The sequence below is a fragment of the Spea bombifrons genome, chromosome 1 (assembly GCF_027358695.1).
Source record: "Spea bombifrons isolate aSpeBom1 chromosome 1, aSpeBom1.2.pri, whole genome shotgun sequence".
In the NCBI taxonomy this organism is placed as follows: domain Eukaryota; kingdom Metazoa; phylum Chordata; class Amphibia; order Anura; family Pelobatidae; genus Spea; species Spea bombifrons.
The window spans coordinates 72,109,092-72,126,099 of NC_071087.1; the positions used below are offsets into that span (position 1 = coordinate 72,109,092).

A 17,008-nucleotide genomic window follows, 5' to 3' on the forward strand; every position below is an offset into this window, starting at 1 on the left:
ATCATGGTGGTACCATGTTCATGTTCCGGCTTTAGTCCTTGCCTTCCACCATGCCCATCCCTCTTGCCCTACATCTAGTGCAGTCATTGTAGGAGGGCACTGTCAGACGCAACACTTACCTGCTCCATGCAATCAACTGCCTCCTGCAACCTTCCATGATGCCCCTGGGTCCTCCATTATTCCGAGATGACTTCAGATAATACTCTGGTTGGTTGCTGTCTCCGGAAGTGATGCATAGAGTCTCTGAAACACATGCTCACTGTCACATCCTCAGGACCTGTCGGACGCGGGCGGGGGCCTGCTCGCAGATCACAGGGACCCGATACTACTATCTCCGGTCCTGTGGTCGGCGAGCGAACTACCGCTTGCAGTTCACGGGCACCCGAGAATCAGTTCCGTTCTTTCCGTGCCGGCAGTGGGCAGACTGATCGCCGACACAGGGGAAGGAAGATCAGTTCTGGGGACTCCTCGACGGGCAAATCAAGGGTTAACCGTCGATGCAGGAGTTCCCAAAAGAGTTCCCTTACCTGCCGTCCGGTCTCCTGGAGGTCGATGACCGTCGCAGGGGCCGTATTGTCACAACTCAAAGAACAAACCACAAAGTACCATCCCTGTGCTTTCTTTTCATAGGGCTTTTCCGCAGCCAAACGGAACTATGACGTTGGTAATCGTGAACTCCTAGCCATCAAAATGGCATTCGAGTAGTCATCTACTGGAAGGCACAGAACAACCCGTGATCGTACTGAGAGACCACAAAAATCTGTCATACATCGAAAGTGCCAAGAGATTACGTCCACGGCAAGCACGGTGGTCACTCTTCTTCAACCGGTTCAATTATTACATCACCTACAGACCAGGCACCAAAAACGTCAAAGCCGACGCCCTATCCCGACAGTTTGACAACCTACGAGACAAACACTGCGATGAACCCATCATACCCTCAACACGTCTTATCGCCGGCCTGTCTACGTACACGATGAGCAGAATCCGCATGTCCCAAGGGACCGTTCCTACTTCTGGACGTCCTCCTCCGTTCCGTCTCTACGTCCCTCCCAAGTATCGCGCGGTCGTCCTTCACTTGGGTCACAATTCCCTTCTCGCAGGACACTCAGGTTTTCGGAAGACGGAATACCACATCTGACAGTTGTTCTGGTGGCCATCCCTTATCAGGGACATACGGTCTTACCTTGCCGCCTGTCAGAAGTCCTCTCGGAAGCGCCCTCAAGGCCTCCTGCATCATCTTCCCGTTCCCACGGTTCCCTGGACACACGTGTCTCTGGACTTTGTTGTGGATCTACCCAAGTCGCAAGGGCACACCACAATCTTGGTGATTGTCGACCGATTCTCCAACCAAGCACATTTCGTCGCCTTACCATGCCTACCCTCCTCTATGCAACTGGCTGACGTCTTCCTCAATGACATCGTCTGCCATCACGACCTTCCTCTCCACATGGTGTCTGATCGTGACACGCAGTTCGTATCCCGCTACTGGAGACACCTCTGCCATAAACTCGCCATACAGCTCAATTTGTCGTCTGCTTATCACCCACAGACAAACGGACAAACAGAAAGAACAAACCAAACCCTCAAACAATATCTGAGGATGTACAGCAACGAACGCCAGAACAACTGGTCGTCTCTCCTCCCGCTCGCTGAGATGGCTTACAACGGGTCACTACATGAGTCCATCGGCTGTACCCCGTTCTTTGCTGCCCTGGGTTATTACCCTGTCATTTTACCACCTCCGTCTTCTCATTCCTCCTCTACAGTGCCGGCGGTCGACAGTTGTGTGGCGGACATGGACATTGGCAGTCTCTTCGAGACGTCCTCTGTAAAGCCCAACTCCGCTGTAAGCGGTTTGCTGACGCCAAGAGATCTCCTCCTCCGGATTACCATGTAGGGGATCGGGTGTGGTTGTCGACCTGCAACATCCGTTTACGCCAACCGTCCAAGGCTTTGGGACCCATTTCATAGGCCCTTTTCACAGGCCCTTTTCACATCCGCAAAAGGCTCAACGACGTGACTGTGTCCCTTGACCTCCCGCCTACCATGCAGATTTTACGGTCCTTCCACGTTTCTTTACTCAAGCCTTACGTGTCCAACCAATTTACTGTTCCGTTCCGGCCTCCTGCTCCGCTGGACATTCAGGGTCATGAGGAGTACGTTGTCGACCGGATCCTTGATTCCCGTAGGGTGCGGAACGGCCTGCAGTACCTCGTGGCGTGGAAGGGTTACGGTCCTGAGGAGCGGACGTGGGTGACTGCTCGGTTTGTTCACGCCCCTCGTTGCGTCACTCGTTTTCATGCGCTCTACCCCCTTCGGCCTGCTCCGTCGCGCTCAACCACGGCCGTGCACACGCGTCCGCGCTGCGGACCTAATGCCGCGTCCTCCACGCATGGCGTGGCCTGTGACGTGAGTACCTATCTCCTATTTAAACCCCATTTGTATTCCCTATCTTTGCCCGTTCTAAGCGTTATTAAGCTTTTGGGTGTGCTGTTTTCTTGAACTTCCTATATCTTTGCCTTGTGTACCGACCTCTTGCCTGTTAACTGACCTCGATTCTACTCTGCCTGCCTACGAACCCAGACCTGTTTACACGTTGTTGCACCTGATCTACCTGCCCTGACCTCGGAATAGTTTGACCTTGCTGCCTGTTATTTGCCCTCGAGTACGGACTCTTTACTGGACTTCCCTTAGCAGTGCTTATCTGCATAGTCGGATCCACCTCATCTACCTTACACCGTGACACCTGTGAACTGACCTGGCTTGTCTGACTACCTGCTCCTGCTGGGACCCCTGGCTTGTCTGACTACCTGCTTCGTTAACTGACTCGGCTTCCCTGACCATTCTGTTGGATTTAACCCCTCCTTGGATTGTGTTTGTAACGGGTTCAGCAAGAGAGCTGTAGTAACTCCCAGAGATCACCCACATGTATCCTCCTTTTGTCCCTGGAATCACTTCCAGCACCAGCCAGCATGCGCACCTTGGAACCCTGCTATGTGTACCCAATAAGTAGACACACAATTACCTTGAATTTAGTACAACAGGAATGAACAGTTTATTGTAGTAAAACATAGACTCATATAGCCACAGAACTTCATTAACATAAATTAACAGATACATGTATTCAACCCAACCTTTAATCCCCAATCAACAATCCTATTGATGGGATTAATTAAACAATGGAGTTCCTGCCTGTTTGGCAGCCAGGCTGGAGCCATCTCTGACTACCTTGGGGCCTTGTATGACAGGTCATTCTGTCACAGTGTTCATGCGGTCTGCAATTGTACCAACTATTGCCTACCTATATTCTGTCTTCACGGTGGCCCCCTCACTGTTGGGATTGTCTAAATCCTGGATTATCGCTGTTGGAGTTATTCTGCCCAGAAAACCTCATGTAGGTACTTGTGCTTTTGTTACATTATCCCTTCATATTCACCCAAGCACTAGCCAAGATCGAAGTGGTGGGACAACAGGGGTCCATACTGACAGTTCCAGTTGTCAGCGGGCATTGCCGCAATTCCTAGCCGCCGTACAATTCCATGAATTCATGGCTAGGTCCCGGTCAGCCGCCAAGCAGGAGGGAAGTGGAATCTGACCAGCACAAGGGGAACACCTAGTCTAGTCTCGGCTCATGTTTCTTGAGGGGAAGGTAGTAGCATGGCCGATAATAAAGCGTGAGGTTCACTGGTCAGAGTAATAGAAGAAGCCGACTTTAACAGATATACCCATTCAGGGTACCAAGAACCGTTAAAGAGGGAACACCAGAAAATGTCTGGATCCCGTTACATTGGGCCTTTGTGCAAAAGACATAATAATTCTAAGTAATCTTCCAGCTTTATTAAATATTTAAAGCTAAATCTTTCTAAAACCCAAATGTTAAACTTAGGGTTCGCTCAGAAGATCGTTATCTTGAATATCAGAAACTATGGCCGTGAGGTATGCATAGGCCATATGGTATACTTAGTAATTAAACTGGCTAGAACAGAAGTGATGCAATACTTCTACTGTAATATTACAGTAGAATAATATTACAGCCCCATATTATTATCCCTCCTCCACCAAATTTTACAATTGGCACAATGCAGTCAGGCATGTTCTCCTGGCATCCACCAAGCCCAGAACGCTGCAAAGAGAACCATGGTTCTTAACTCCACACAACCCATTTCCACTGCTCCAGAGTCTAGTGGGGGTGTGCATTACACCACTTGATCCGACCCTTGGCATTGTAGTTGGTGATGAGGCTTGTTATACAGCTGCTCTGCCATGGAAACTTATTCCATGAAGCTCCCGCCACACAGTTTTTGTGCTGATATTAAGACCAGTGGAAGTGTGGAACTTTACAGCTATGGAATCAGCAGAGCGTTGACAAAATATACGCACCAATTTTACAAGCTGACATAGCAAAACATCTACCACCCCCCATTATGACTGACTATATGAGTATCATACCATAGTTAACTTTTATTCCCTGAATTTGGGACAATATTTTTGTTTTGGAAATCTACTATCTTTGATTTCTCGGTTACCTAAAATCCACCCCTAGACAATTCAGCTACTAGGGACCACCCACGTTTATCATCTTTCCTACTGGCTACAATAGTGCCCCCCTACTGGGCTAAGGAGTGCATATTTGCCGTTCACAAAGAAGAGCCTGATTCTTCTCTATACGTGTTTGGCTGTTACTATTGTTTGTAAATTTCCCCTTTGTACTGTTTTAAATACTAATGTGTGTGACTGAGACCCGTACTCCGACTGAGTATCTCTGCTGCAGAGATCTTCCTTGTACCAGTGGGCTAGGCTTAGCTAGGGGTCCTTTGATGTCTACGGCAATCCGACTAAATGGCTTCCCAACTACAGGTAAAGTTTTTTCCCTGATATCCGATATCTTCTGGCAAACCTCGCAACTCTGGCAATAATCACGTGCAGGGCCGGCCTTAGGGGTGTGCGACCTGTGCAGGCGCCATGGCAACAGGGGCGCCTGCCCGAGACTTAAATTAAAGAATTTTTTTTTTTTTTTAACTTTATTTAACATCCTCCATATTAAATAAAGTTGTGGGGGCAGGGAGAAGGGGCGGGGGGCAGTGAGAAGGCGCAGAGGGGGGAGGCGGTGAGAAGGGGCAGAGGGGGACAGAGGGGGGCAGTGAGAAGGGGATGGAATGGGGGGGCACCAAAGGAGTAGTCCGCACATTGCGCCAGAACACTTAAGGGCGGCTCTCACGTGCATCTTCAGAAAGGACCGGCTGAAGGAAATTCTGGTTCAGGTGGTGTAAGGTCCAACATATTCCCAAATTTCCTGCCAGAGAAATATAGTGTCCGATCCTCAGCAGCTCAGTACGATTCCTGTGTTGCTTTTAAAGGAAATCCAACAGACTTGAATTTCCTTTATAATGGTTGGCCCACGCCATAGCTGGGACCAGGTTTGTCATTTGAGTTCTCTGGGATGCTAATAGTGCCATCATGAAAATATAGTATGGCTTAAGTATCTCTTTAGGAAGGAATTGGAAACTGTCCTTGAAATTATTTATTTTGTGGTTTCAACCACCACAAAACATCCATGTCCTCTACAGTTTATGGGATAAGCATTACACACCCTATAATGCTTGAACTTGTACAAAATTCAAAAGAGACTGAATTCCGGTGACCCTTAAACAAGATTTCAAGTTACTTACCGGGGCCATCTAAAATCATTTCTTTGGGATAAGAGGGATTTACCACATACACATGTGGACCTATGCCATGGTAGTTGCCTTGAAGTTCTTCTCCCCACCAGACAGATTTGTTATTCCCCAAGTCAGAGCAACATTATATTACTTGCAGTCCCCCTGTCAGTTTCAGATTTTGTTTCAAAATAGTTTTAATGTTTACCAAGAAAATATTTGCAGGGAGGTTATGTTTTTCTAGTTTCCAATGCATAAGGGACGTACGTACTGAATGTTAATATATTAGTTCTAAATCACTTTCTCCAAGTCACAGATTCAGAATGAAACTCTTAAAGATCTTAAAGATTCTCTGTGCTGAGCATTTTATGACAAAACTAAATCTTCAGCATGCATACTTTAATTTTCTCATTTATAAAGTCAGCAGCACTTCCTGAAAGTAGTGATTTCAGTTCTAAATTCTGGCTCTGCCATTTGGCTGGTCTACAGCCCAAAGTTCACAATATTTATGGCTGTAATTAAATTAAATGATGTTGTTCAGATTCTCCCCAGTGTGGGTGAGTGACCTTTGACTTCCAGTGTAAAAACAATGAGACACAATCATTGGGATTGTAAAAAGTTGTCTTTGAAACTTAAAAAAAAACATACATGGGTAACATAATGGAATATGTTAAAATCTATTTGCCCTTTTTATGTAGAAGAAAATCCTTAAATTCAAAGGCAACGTAGTAAATATTAAACAAAATCTCTTTTTTTAATATTTATGTAATTAGAGGAAAATGTTGATAAAACGTGTATTTTGTGTTTTTTCCCCTCAGGTTTCATTTCCTATATTGCTCCTTCCAGTCGTCTAGATTCCAATATAGATAAACCTCCATTAAGGGGTAAGGAGTTTTCTTTGTCTGATACGTGCTGTTTGTTTTATATAATTAAATGCCTTGTGACAACATAGCATTCTTTGCTACTTTGCAAAGAACTGTCATGAAGAACCATTATGACAGCAAAAACACTACGTTAAAATATCAAATCTTTGCTTCTGCTGTACACCTGACAATCTATGCACATCTGTGCACATAGACACATCTGTCAATTTTAAAAGTCATGTGATCACTGATTACAGCTCACATGCAAAGCCAATGTTTTCAAACACTAACTTAGTCCCCAGCCCTTTAGCAGTGACAACATCAGAAGATGAAATGTTGCACACTTGTTTCAAGATGCATGTCACAAGTACTTTGATTATTTCAATGTTCAAATGGGGTGCAAGCTCCAGCAAAAGAGCTGCCACCACTCTCCTCATCTGTTGTCCAATGTATCCTGCTACTGATTGGCTGCTTGAAACCAATGATAGTGAACCGATCCCCTATCTGCAGTGTTTGCTGAGCCAGTACTGGTGCTGACTGATAGCAAGTATATCACATTACAAAGGTGGTGGAAGTATGGACATGTGTACAATGTCAATAAATAAATAAATAATAAAATAAATATGTTTTTGATTATTCCCAAATATTGGTACTGATCTTAATTGGTAGACTTTGTATTAAATTAAGGAATAGATGGGGGAAATGGGGAAATAGTCATCCCTGTTGCTTGCCATAGAGGCCATGGTTGTTAGGCTAAATCCAGTGCCATAGAAATCACACAATGTATGTACCTGCGAGGCTATTGTACCAGGTGCCTTCAGAGCTTTTCAAAGAAGAAATAATTACATTTACACAGTAAAGACTGGGGCACAGTCATGTTAGAATAGAAAAGGGCCTTATCCAAACTGTTCCCGCAAAGTTGGAAGTATTGTCCAAAATGACTTGGTATGCTGAAGCATTTCCCTGCATAGGAAGTAAGGGGCCTAGCCCAACCACTGTAAAACAGCCCCATATCATTATCCCTCCTCCACCAAATTTTACAAATGACACAATGCAGTCAATGCAGTCTGTTATCCACCAAGCCCAGACTCACCAAAAAGAGAACCATGGTTATTAACTCCACCGAACATGTTTCCACTGCTCCATAGTCCGGTGGCGGTGTGCTTTACACCACTCGATCTGACCCTTGGCATTGTACATGGTGGTGAGGTTTGCATACAGCTGATCGACCATGGAAACTTCCATGAAGCTCCTGCCACACAGTTTTTGCGCTGATATTAATACCAGTGTAAGTTTGGAACTTTTCAGCTACATTTATGCACCTCAGCACTTGGTTACACCGCTCTGTGATGTTACGTGGTCTTCTGAGTTGCTGGTGTTCCTAAACGCTTCCTCTTTCCAATAATACCACTTACAGTTGGACGTGGAACATTTAGCAGGGATACAGTTTCACAAACTGACTTATAGCAAAGGTGGCATCTTATCACAGTTCAACACTTGATTTCACTGAGCTCTTCAGAATGACCATTGTTTTCAGAATTGCTTGTAAATGCAGATTGCATGGCTAGATGCTTGATTTTATACACGTCTCGATCAGCCTGATTGAAACACCTAAATTCATTAATTAAGAGGTGTGCCCCAATACTTTTGTCCATATAGTGTATATGTGTGGGTATATATATATATATATATATATATATATATATATATATATTAGGGCTGAAACAACTAATCGATAAAATCGATAATAATCGATTATGAAAATCGTTGGCAACGAATTTCATCATCCATTAATCGAATCGATTTTTATCGATTATAAAAAGAGGTTTTTTTCAGAGCAAATGCTCTGAAAAACTCCTCTCCTTGTAATAATCCGATCTCAAACAGAGATCGGATTATAACACCGGAATCCAGATCCCCCGCAACGCTGCAGGAGACCTGGATTCCCCTCACTGTCGGCCGGTCTCTCACTTCCGTCTCTCTCCCCCCTCCCATACACCCCTCTGACTCCTCCCCCTCCCATACGTCACTCTGCCTCTCTCCCGGCTCCGTTACTGACAAGGACTTTCACTGCAGCTTCATAGAAGCCACAGTGTAAGTGAAGTGCAGTAACGGAGGCTGTCTGTGCGATGCAGACACTCACAGGCTGACAGAGAATCATCCTCTCTGTCAGCTGGTGGGGGTCTGCATCGCACAGACAGCCTCCGTTACTGTCAGTAACGGAGCCGGGTAGAGAGGCAGAGCGGTGTATGGGAGGGGGGAGGAGTCAGAAGGGTGTATGGGAGCCACCCTCCCATACACCACTGTGGCTCCTCCCCCTCCCCCTCCCATACGCCACTCTGCCTCTCTACCCGGCTCAGTTACTGACAGTAACGGAGGCTGTCTGTGCGATGCAGACCCCCACCAGCTGACAGAGAGGATGATTCTCTGTCAGCCTGTGAGTGTCTGCATCGCACAGACAGCCTCCGTTACTGCACTTCACTTACACTGTGGCTTCTATGAAGCTGCAGTGAAAGTCCTTGTCTAGTGAAGATCCGTTGCTGACAGGAGGCAGAGTGGAGAATGGGAGGGGGAGGAGGCTGAGTGGAGTATAGGAGGGGGGGGCAGAGTTGTATGGGAGAGGGGAGGAGCCAGAGTGGTGTATGGGAGGGGGGAGGAGGCAGAGTGGAGTATGGGAGGAGGGAGAGTGAAGTATGGGAGGGGGGAGGAGGCAAAGTGGTGTATGGGAGGGGGAGGAGGCAAAGTGATGTATGGGAGGGGGGAGGAGCCAAAGTGATGTATGGGAGGGGGAGGAGGCAGAGTGGTGTATGGGAGGGGGAGGAGGCAGAGTGGAGTATGGGAGGGGGAGGAGGCAGAGTGGTGTATGGGAGGGGGAGGAGGCAGAGTGGAGTATGGGAGGGGGAGGAGCCAGAGTGGTGTATGGGAGGGGGAGGAGCCAGAGTGGTGTATGGGAGGGGGAGGAGCCAGAGTGGTGTATGGGAGGGGGGGAGGCAGAGTGGAGTATGGGGGGAGGAGCCAGAGTGGTGTATGGGTGAGTTATAGTGGTGTATGGGGGGTATTATGAATTTCAGGGCATATAGGGGGTATAAGGCATATCGATATTAGGCATTTCAGGGGGTCATAAAACATCTGGGGGTAAAAGGTATATCAGGGGGCTCAGTTGCATATCACTGGCATATAAGGAGTATAAGGCATATCAGGGGCACAGTGGCATATCAGGGGGCACAGTGGAATCTGGCATATAAGAGGTATAAGGCATATATGGGGGCAGAGTGGCAAGCTGGATGTGCATAACCGGGGGCAGTTTGGTAAATAAAAAAAAATTAAACAAGGCTTTTTTTCTCATAGTTTTTATTAAATATGAAAAATAGTTAACATATGAATTAATATTTACTAATAACTTTGTATTAAAACCTAGTTTGAGAAACACAGTGTTTGGGTTCTTGTAGCTTTTATTATTATGTCAGTAAAATAAGAAGGTGAATAGAGAGAGGCCATTGCAATAAAGAGATGAAAGTGTAAATTGTACGTTTTTTATTACATTATTTTAAATTTAAAAAAATTGCATTTTTTTATCCGATTAATCGATTAATCGAAAAAATAATCGGCCAACTAATCGATTATTAAAATAATCGTTAGTTGCAGCCCTAATATATATATATATATATATAAATATATTAGACTTGTGCATCCGTTTTCATACAAACTCTATTTTTAACAAGTTATTGTCTGTTTCATGCATTTGTACAAATCAAAGAAAACAAGAGTGATCTCCTACAAAAATGTTTGAATTGTTCCAGTTGTTGCCACATAACTGCCATGTTGGAGATTGATTGTTATAGCTGTGATTGACAGGGAGTGGGAGTTTTTCCTTCCTCTTTTGCTCTGGCCAATCATCATTTACAAGGGGAAGGCACAAGCATTAAATGTGTGCTAACCATTTTAACTTGTCAGTAGCAGCAGTTACAGATTGATGAGAATTGGACTGTGAAACAGTGACAGTTAGTTTAGCAGAGGCTCAGATTAATGTTCTTTGCTCACCTACCATACTGCAAGTACATTAAGTCTATTTTGGTGAAGAGAATTTACTGTTGTAGGGTGGATTAAAGAAGTTGTACTGCACTACTGTAGTGTATTACAGGGACTGCAGCAGACGTTTTTCCCCTGTTCCTGAGTAGAGTTGATTAACCCCTTGACGACAATTGAAATGTGTGTGTCGCAGAAAAACATCCCGCTGGCGACAATTGACGTGCCTGTTACCAATGATCGCTTTCTTCTCCTAAACTGTGTTGCTGTAATGCCTCCATAAATAAAAAAGAAAAAATATTAAAAAAATTAAAATAACATGTACAAATATTTCCCCACTGATGTCGCCATCAGGGGAACCGTCCAGTTCTAACAATATGGCAAAAAAGGCCAAAATGTGTGTGTGTGTGTATATATCTGTATATATAGATATATATATAAACCCAACAGATGTTGCTGATTATATACTGGGGTGTTGTGTGACAGTGACATATACCAGGAGCTGTAAATTCATACCTGAATAATGTGTATGAAAAAAAACACAAAATGCCACCATACATTTTGACAAGGGCTAGGGTAACATAAGTGCACGGAAAGGGTTAAAATACCATTATTTTAAATAACCTGGGGTGTCTAGTTTTCAATCACATATAGTTTGATGGGGGTAAATTGAATAGGCCGGGTTCAAAGATATCCCAAATAGGACATGGGGCAGAAATTTCAACATGTCAAAATTCCCAGCTGAAAAACTCAATTGTGCATGCCCTAAATGTGGCCTATTATCCCCCAAACAACCTGACAAACACATGGGTGGTGTCACTGTACTGAACTCATATTGGGATAATGTTTGACAGTGACATTTACCAGTAGCTGTAAATTCATACCTGAATAAAATGTGTGGAAAAACCCACAAACATTACTATCACAAAGTTTGACAAAGGCTAGTAGTAGAATTAGTTAATGGAAACAATTATAATACATCATTTGAAATACACTGGGGTGTCTAGTCTTCAAACATATATGGTTTAATGGTAAGTTTACTGGCTTTAAAGATGTCCCAAAAAGGACATAGGGCAGAACAAATGGTTTTGAAATAGAAAAAAGCTACGTCTACTTATTGCCCTATAACTTGCATAGAAACATTGGGTATTTCTAAACTCAGAAGAAATATTAGAATCCATTTCTCATTAGCTTTTGCAGATGAGTAAAACATTTTTCAAGTAAGAGTCAGTCATTTTTCACCATATTTTATACTTTTTATAGTAAATTATATGATACGATCAAAATAATGAAAGAAAGCCCTTCTTGTCATGAAAAACCCCAAATATAACTTGTGTGGGTGCAGTAAATGAGAGAGAAAAAAATAACAACTAAAGACAAACACCCCAAAAATGTCAGCCATAATCTGAAGGGTATATAAAAAACAGCTCTGTCCTAAAGGGATTAACACTGTTGCCCATTTATGCTACTAGCAAAACCTGTAATTTGTGGACAGGTTATTTATTTCTTATTTTCTTTCCATCATATCATCTATTATTCTTCATTGATAAATATTAGTGACATTTTACTAGGCTAATGCTCAGTGTGATTGTCTTTTCGTTGTTTAAAATTTAAAAAAGCCTGTTCCTGTGTAGACAGTTAAGAAAGGGATAATGGATATTAGAGAAATCTGTCCTGCTCCACATGACTGCATGTGCCTCTCACATCTGCTAGTGTCTACCTGCCAAGGTCCAGTGCTCTACTACTACTCCTGCTATACCTCTTTGACTGTCCTTACTCTGGGGAACCTTTTTTTGTTAAATTTCCATAATATCAAAAAAGTCCATGAATTTTGCCCAGAATGAACAGCCAGGAAACAAAATTTGTTGCCTGAAAATGAATGCAGCAAAAACAAAAATTGTTTGTCTGAATCGGTTTTGGTTGCCATGCACAATTGTAACATATATAGGATATCTGATCTTTGCTAATCTGGACTGTGACGGACCGACCAGGGACCTCAGGTTGTCCCTCTCCACCAAGAGCGACTTCAGGACAATAATTCCCCGCAATCCGTAGGCAATATCCCCAAGCAAAGTAAAGGCATATCGCTATCCAGTACCCAAATAACCAGGCAAGACTAGTCTTTAGGTACAACAAGAGGAGAACTGCTTTATTTTAGACACAGGCAGCTGGATATATCCATCAAAACACACATTAACATAAAAGAAGATATTGGGATACAAACCGCCCCCTTATTCTGCATCCCAGAGACAACAGGGGCAGTAAAGGGATTAACAATACAAAAGGATACATCTGCCACTAAAATAAGGAATACACATTGTCTTGATTAGATTATCTCCCATACTTTAGTGTGCTGTGTAAACAGTTAGGAAATAATAAAATAATAAAATACATTTTCATTAATAACACATAAAAGGATAACATGGCACTCTTTACCAGGGCCCATAGTCTGTAGTGAGGAGGCTGGCACTCAGTCCCCTCCAGGAGTTCATGGCACTGTGGCTTCCGTGACATGGACACTTTGTAACCACGGAAGCCACAGGGCCATGGGCTCCTGGAGGGGACTGATGAATCAATCCATGAAGAAGAATGAAACTGAAAGTTAATACTTGATTTTTTTATGTAGGGTAAAATGTGTCAAATAGGACTGCTGATATGTTGTTGACCCTCATACGGCATGTTATGTAGATATTTTTGAACTGAAGTGATGTCTGGTTTTTCAATATATCAATTTATTTTAGGGAACGTAGAAAGAGAGTAAATCTAGTACCATATACATATAAATTTGTCACACCTTTATAGTCCCTTCATCATAATATTAGCATTTTGTAGGCAATATTCTGAGAAACACATATATAGTTTGCAATCAAGAGAATTGCTTAAAAATAGGTAAACAAAAATTAAAAAATTGAGTAATACTACAAGGATATCCACAAATACATTTATGAGTTTTACTAGAAAAGTATTGCTCAAGCGAGTTTTTCTCAGATTTACTGTACAATCCAAAGGAAAGTAAATGGGCCGTTAATCTGTCCTCTTACTAAACAATGTATCATACGTTGCAAAATAAAGACATGGTGTTGAAGGGGATGCTGGCGGTACATCAGTAGTGGGAAAACCAATGGATACTGTGTTCAAGGATAGGATTGTTGAATATCTAAAGTCACATGGTTTTTAAGATCAACAAAAACATGGGTTTACTTCGGAAAGGAAGGGTCATGCCAAACTAATCGTATTGATTTTTTTGATTGGGTGACCAAATTAATTGATCAAGGTGGTGCAGTAGACATTGCATATGTAAATTTCAGTAAGGCTTTTGACACTGTCCCACATAGCTGACATAGAATAAACTGCAATGGCTGAGTTTGGATTACAATATTGTTGAATGGATTGGGCAGTGGTTGAGTGACAGACAACAGGTACTGAACCAATAGAGTTGCTCGTATGGACCTTTAACTCCTGGAGCAGGGAGACCATCGGTCTCCCCAGGCCTGGTTTCAGCATCAGGAGTTAATGGTGCGTACAGGCGACTCTATTGCTCACCAGCAGGGAGCTTCTTCACTGGTTGATGCCAGAGGAGCTCCTTGCCATCGCCCAAAGTCATATGGGTCATATTAACTCCTGGAGCAGAAAGACCAATGGTCTCCCCAGGCGGAGTTTCGCCGCCAGGAGTTAAAGGTCCATACGAGCGACTCTATTGGTCGCCGACAGGGAGCTTCTCTGCCAGATGAGCTCCCTGTCGGGGACCAATAGAGTTACTCATACAGACCTTTAAAATCCTGGGGCCAAAGCTGCTGTGTCCCACGTTAAAAAAAGCAAGCAAACGCGAAGAATGTACACAAATATTTGCCTGGTTCGAACACAGGAACAGGCAAATATTCGTGGAATACAAAGATTTTTGCCATTCTTTCTTTTCTTTATACCCTCCACACCACTAACCACTCTCAAGTGACGGCATCCCCACAAATCACATTCCTATTTGTTATCGGTCTGTATCCTACTACTTCTGTGCTCAGGCAACATTGAATGTAACCCTCCCAACCTACCTCTGCCCTTGCACCTTCCAAACTACTGCAACCCCTCCAATCTTAAATCAGTCACTGTAACCCTGGCATCCCTTTCTCCTATGCCCTCTGGAATGCACGCTTAATGTGCAATAAACTTACTGGTGTCCATGACGCTTTCATCTCTAACCACCTTAGTCTCCTTGCACTCACTGAACAGTGGTTGACATCCTCTGACACTACTGCTGCTCTGTTTTGCAGTGGCCTTCACTTCAGCCATACTCCGAGACCTCCAAGAATTCATATTTACTGATGAAACTCTCCTATAGTGTAGTCTATGTAGTTATTGTTCTTACTGTGAAGAACCCTTTCCTATGCTGATGGTGAAATCTCCTTTCCTCAAGACCCTGTGTCTTTTGTAGACACCTTTTGGTGAATAGATCAGTAGAGAGCTGTTTATACTGACCTTGTATGTATTTGTACAATGTGATCAGATCCCCTCATGGACATCTCTTTTCAAAATAAGTTCAGTTTTTCTAGTCTTTCTTCATAACTAAAATTCTCCATTCCTTGAATTAACTTTGTAGCCCACCTCTCCAGCTTTATAACATCCTTCTTAAAAACTGGTGCCCAAAATTGCAATGCACTGCCTCACCGTTGCTTTATAAAGAGGTAAAATTATGTTTTCATCTCATGATTTTTTTTTTTTGAGAAATATTTTATTACATTTTATATTGTAAGTACAGAGGGTGAGTTCCAAAAACATGCGGTCCAGATACAGAGGCATAGCGATAACACAGAAGTAGCCGCGGACAACAAATCCGGAAACAGGATAGAAATTATCGGCAGGACCATGGTCCATTACCATTACCAAGGACCAACCAAGCTCAAAACCATGTATAAAACCTGGTATAGGCAATGGAAAACACCCATAGAGAAAAAAAGAACAAAGAGAAAGGAAATAGAAAGACAAGTGTAACGGAGCTGGCTAGTCCGACCGACTACCTCCGCTGTCTTGTGCTCCCTTAGCCTGGGACAACACACTTTCCCCGGTTCCCCAGTCACTCGCCGAGACTCAGTGTAGGGTAAACCCAAACGAAGACTGATTTATTTCTCACACACAGGGCTGGATATATCCAGCAAAACACACATTAACATAAAACAAGATATTGGGACACAAACAACCCCCTTAATCTGCCTCCCAGAGACAACAGGGGCAGTAACGGGATTAACCATACAATAGGTGGGGGAGACTGATTTATACATTAGACTAAAACAATGGTGGTCACTCCCTGGTGGCAGATCCTGGCTGTCTGCTGGAGATAATCCCCTCAGCCAGTGATGAGAGGATACTGCTGGGGGTAGCCACAGAAGTCTTTAGAAACCCAGGGCCCATAGTCAACAGGGAGGAGGCTGGCAGTCAGGCTTCTCCAGTGGCCCCAGTGATGGAGGCTTCCGTCACAATTCTTCCCCCTTCGAATTGGACTGACATAGGATGAGACCCCAAACGGGTTGACTCCGTAGTCAGTCAGTTTATTTGGCCCATTAATGCCCTCCCAAAATTGGTGCTCCTGCTGCTGCTGGGGAGATGGGCCGGCTGCGCCATCTCCCGTGTACCGCTGGGGAGGGATAACTCCTGCATCCCCTCCCGGGTGCTCTTGCTGCCGTTGAGGAGGGAGTTCAGGTTGATCCGGTCCCGGAATTAGGTTCTGCCGCTGGGGAGATGGACCGGCTGTTCCACCTCCCTGCTTCAGCTGGGGATGCGGGTCGGCTGCTGGATCTCCCTGAATTCCTGCAGCTTTGGTAGGTGCTGGGCAGAGGCCAGCGATGCTCTGCCCGGTTGCCAGCACTTCAGCTGGGGTTAGGGCATCTTGTGGGTCGGCCTGGCGCTGGGCAGGGAAGGCCGGTTCCTCCGCTCCCGGGCTGGTGAGCTGCTGCTGGGAAGATGGAAAGGCTGTCACATCTCTCGGTTCCTCCCACTGCCGCTGGGGAGGAAAAACAAGTTCCTCCGCTCCCGGACATGTGAGCTGCCGCTGGGGAGATGGGCCGACTGCCGCATCTCCCTGGATCCCTGTAGTCATTGCAGGTGGGGGGCAGAAGCCAGCAGCACTCTGCCCTGTTGCCAGCTCTTCAGCTGGGGCTAAGGGATCTGGGCAGACCGCCCAGCATTCTGAGGACTCAGGTGTGGAGACCGCAGTGTTATCCACCCCTCTTGGGTTAACATCCTCAGACAATAAATCAAATAAATCCCCAGTCTCTGGATCTGGTTGTGGTGTAAAGTCGCACAGCTCCAGTATCGGATCTGGATTAGCTGCCCAGCATCCCTGTGACTCAGGGGTGGAGACCGCAGTCCCATCCACCCCGCCTGGGTCAACATCCTCAGCTGACCACTCAATCACATCCACAAAATCCACACAATCCCTGGACACTGGGGCATTCTGTTGAACGCGTTCGA

The 17,008-nt window shown here is 44.6% G+C and overlaps 1 protein-coding gene across 1 annotated transcript in view; it reads left to right on the forward strand.

Moving 5' to 3' along the window:
- The window catches only part of ADGRL3 (adhesion G protein-coupled receptor L3), a 792,897-nt gene that overhangs the window by 233,957 nt on the left and 541,932 nt on the right, over positions 1-17,008 (forward strand). The window contains exon 7 of the mRNA XM_053463509.1: positions 6,479-6,544. Within this exon, the coding sequence (XP_053319484.1) occupies positions 6,479-6,544 (66 nt within the window). The remainder of the gene's footprint in view (positions 1-6,478; positions 6,545-17,008) is intronic.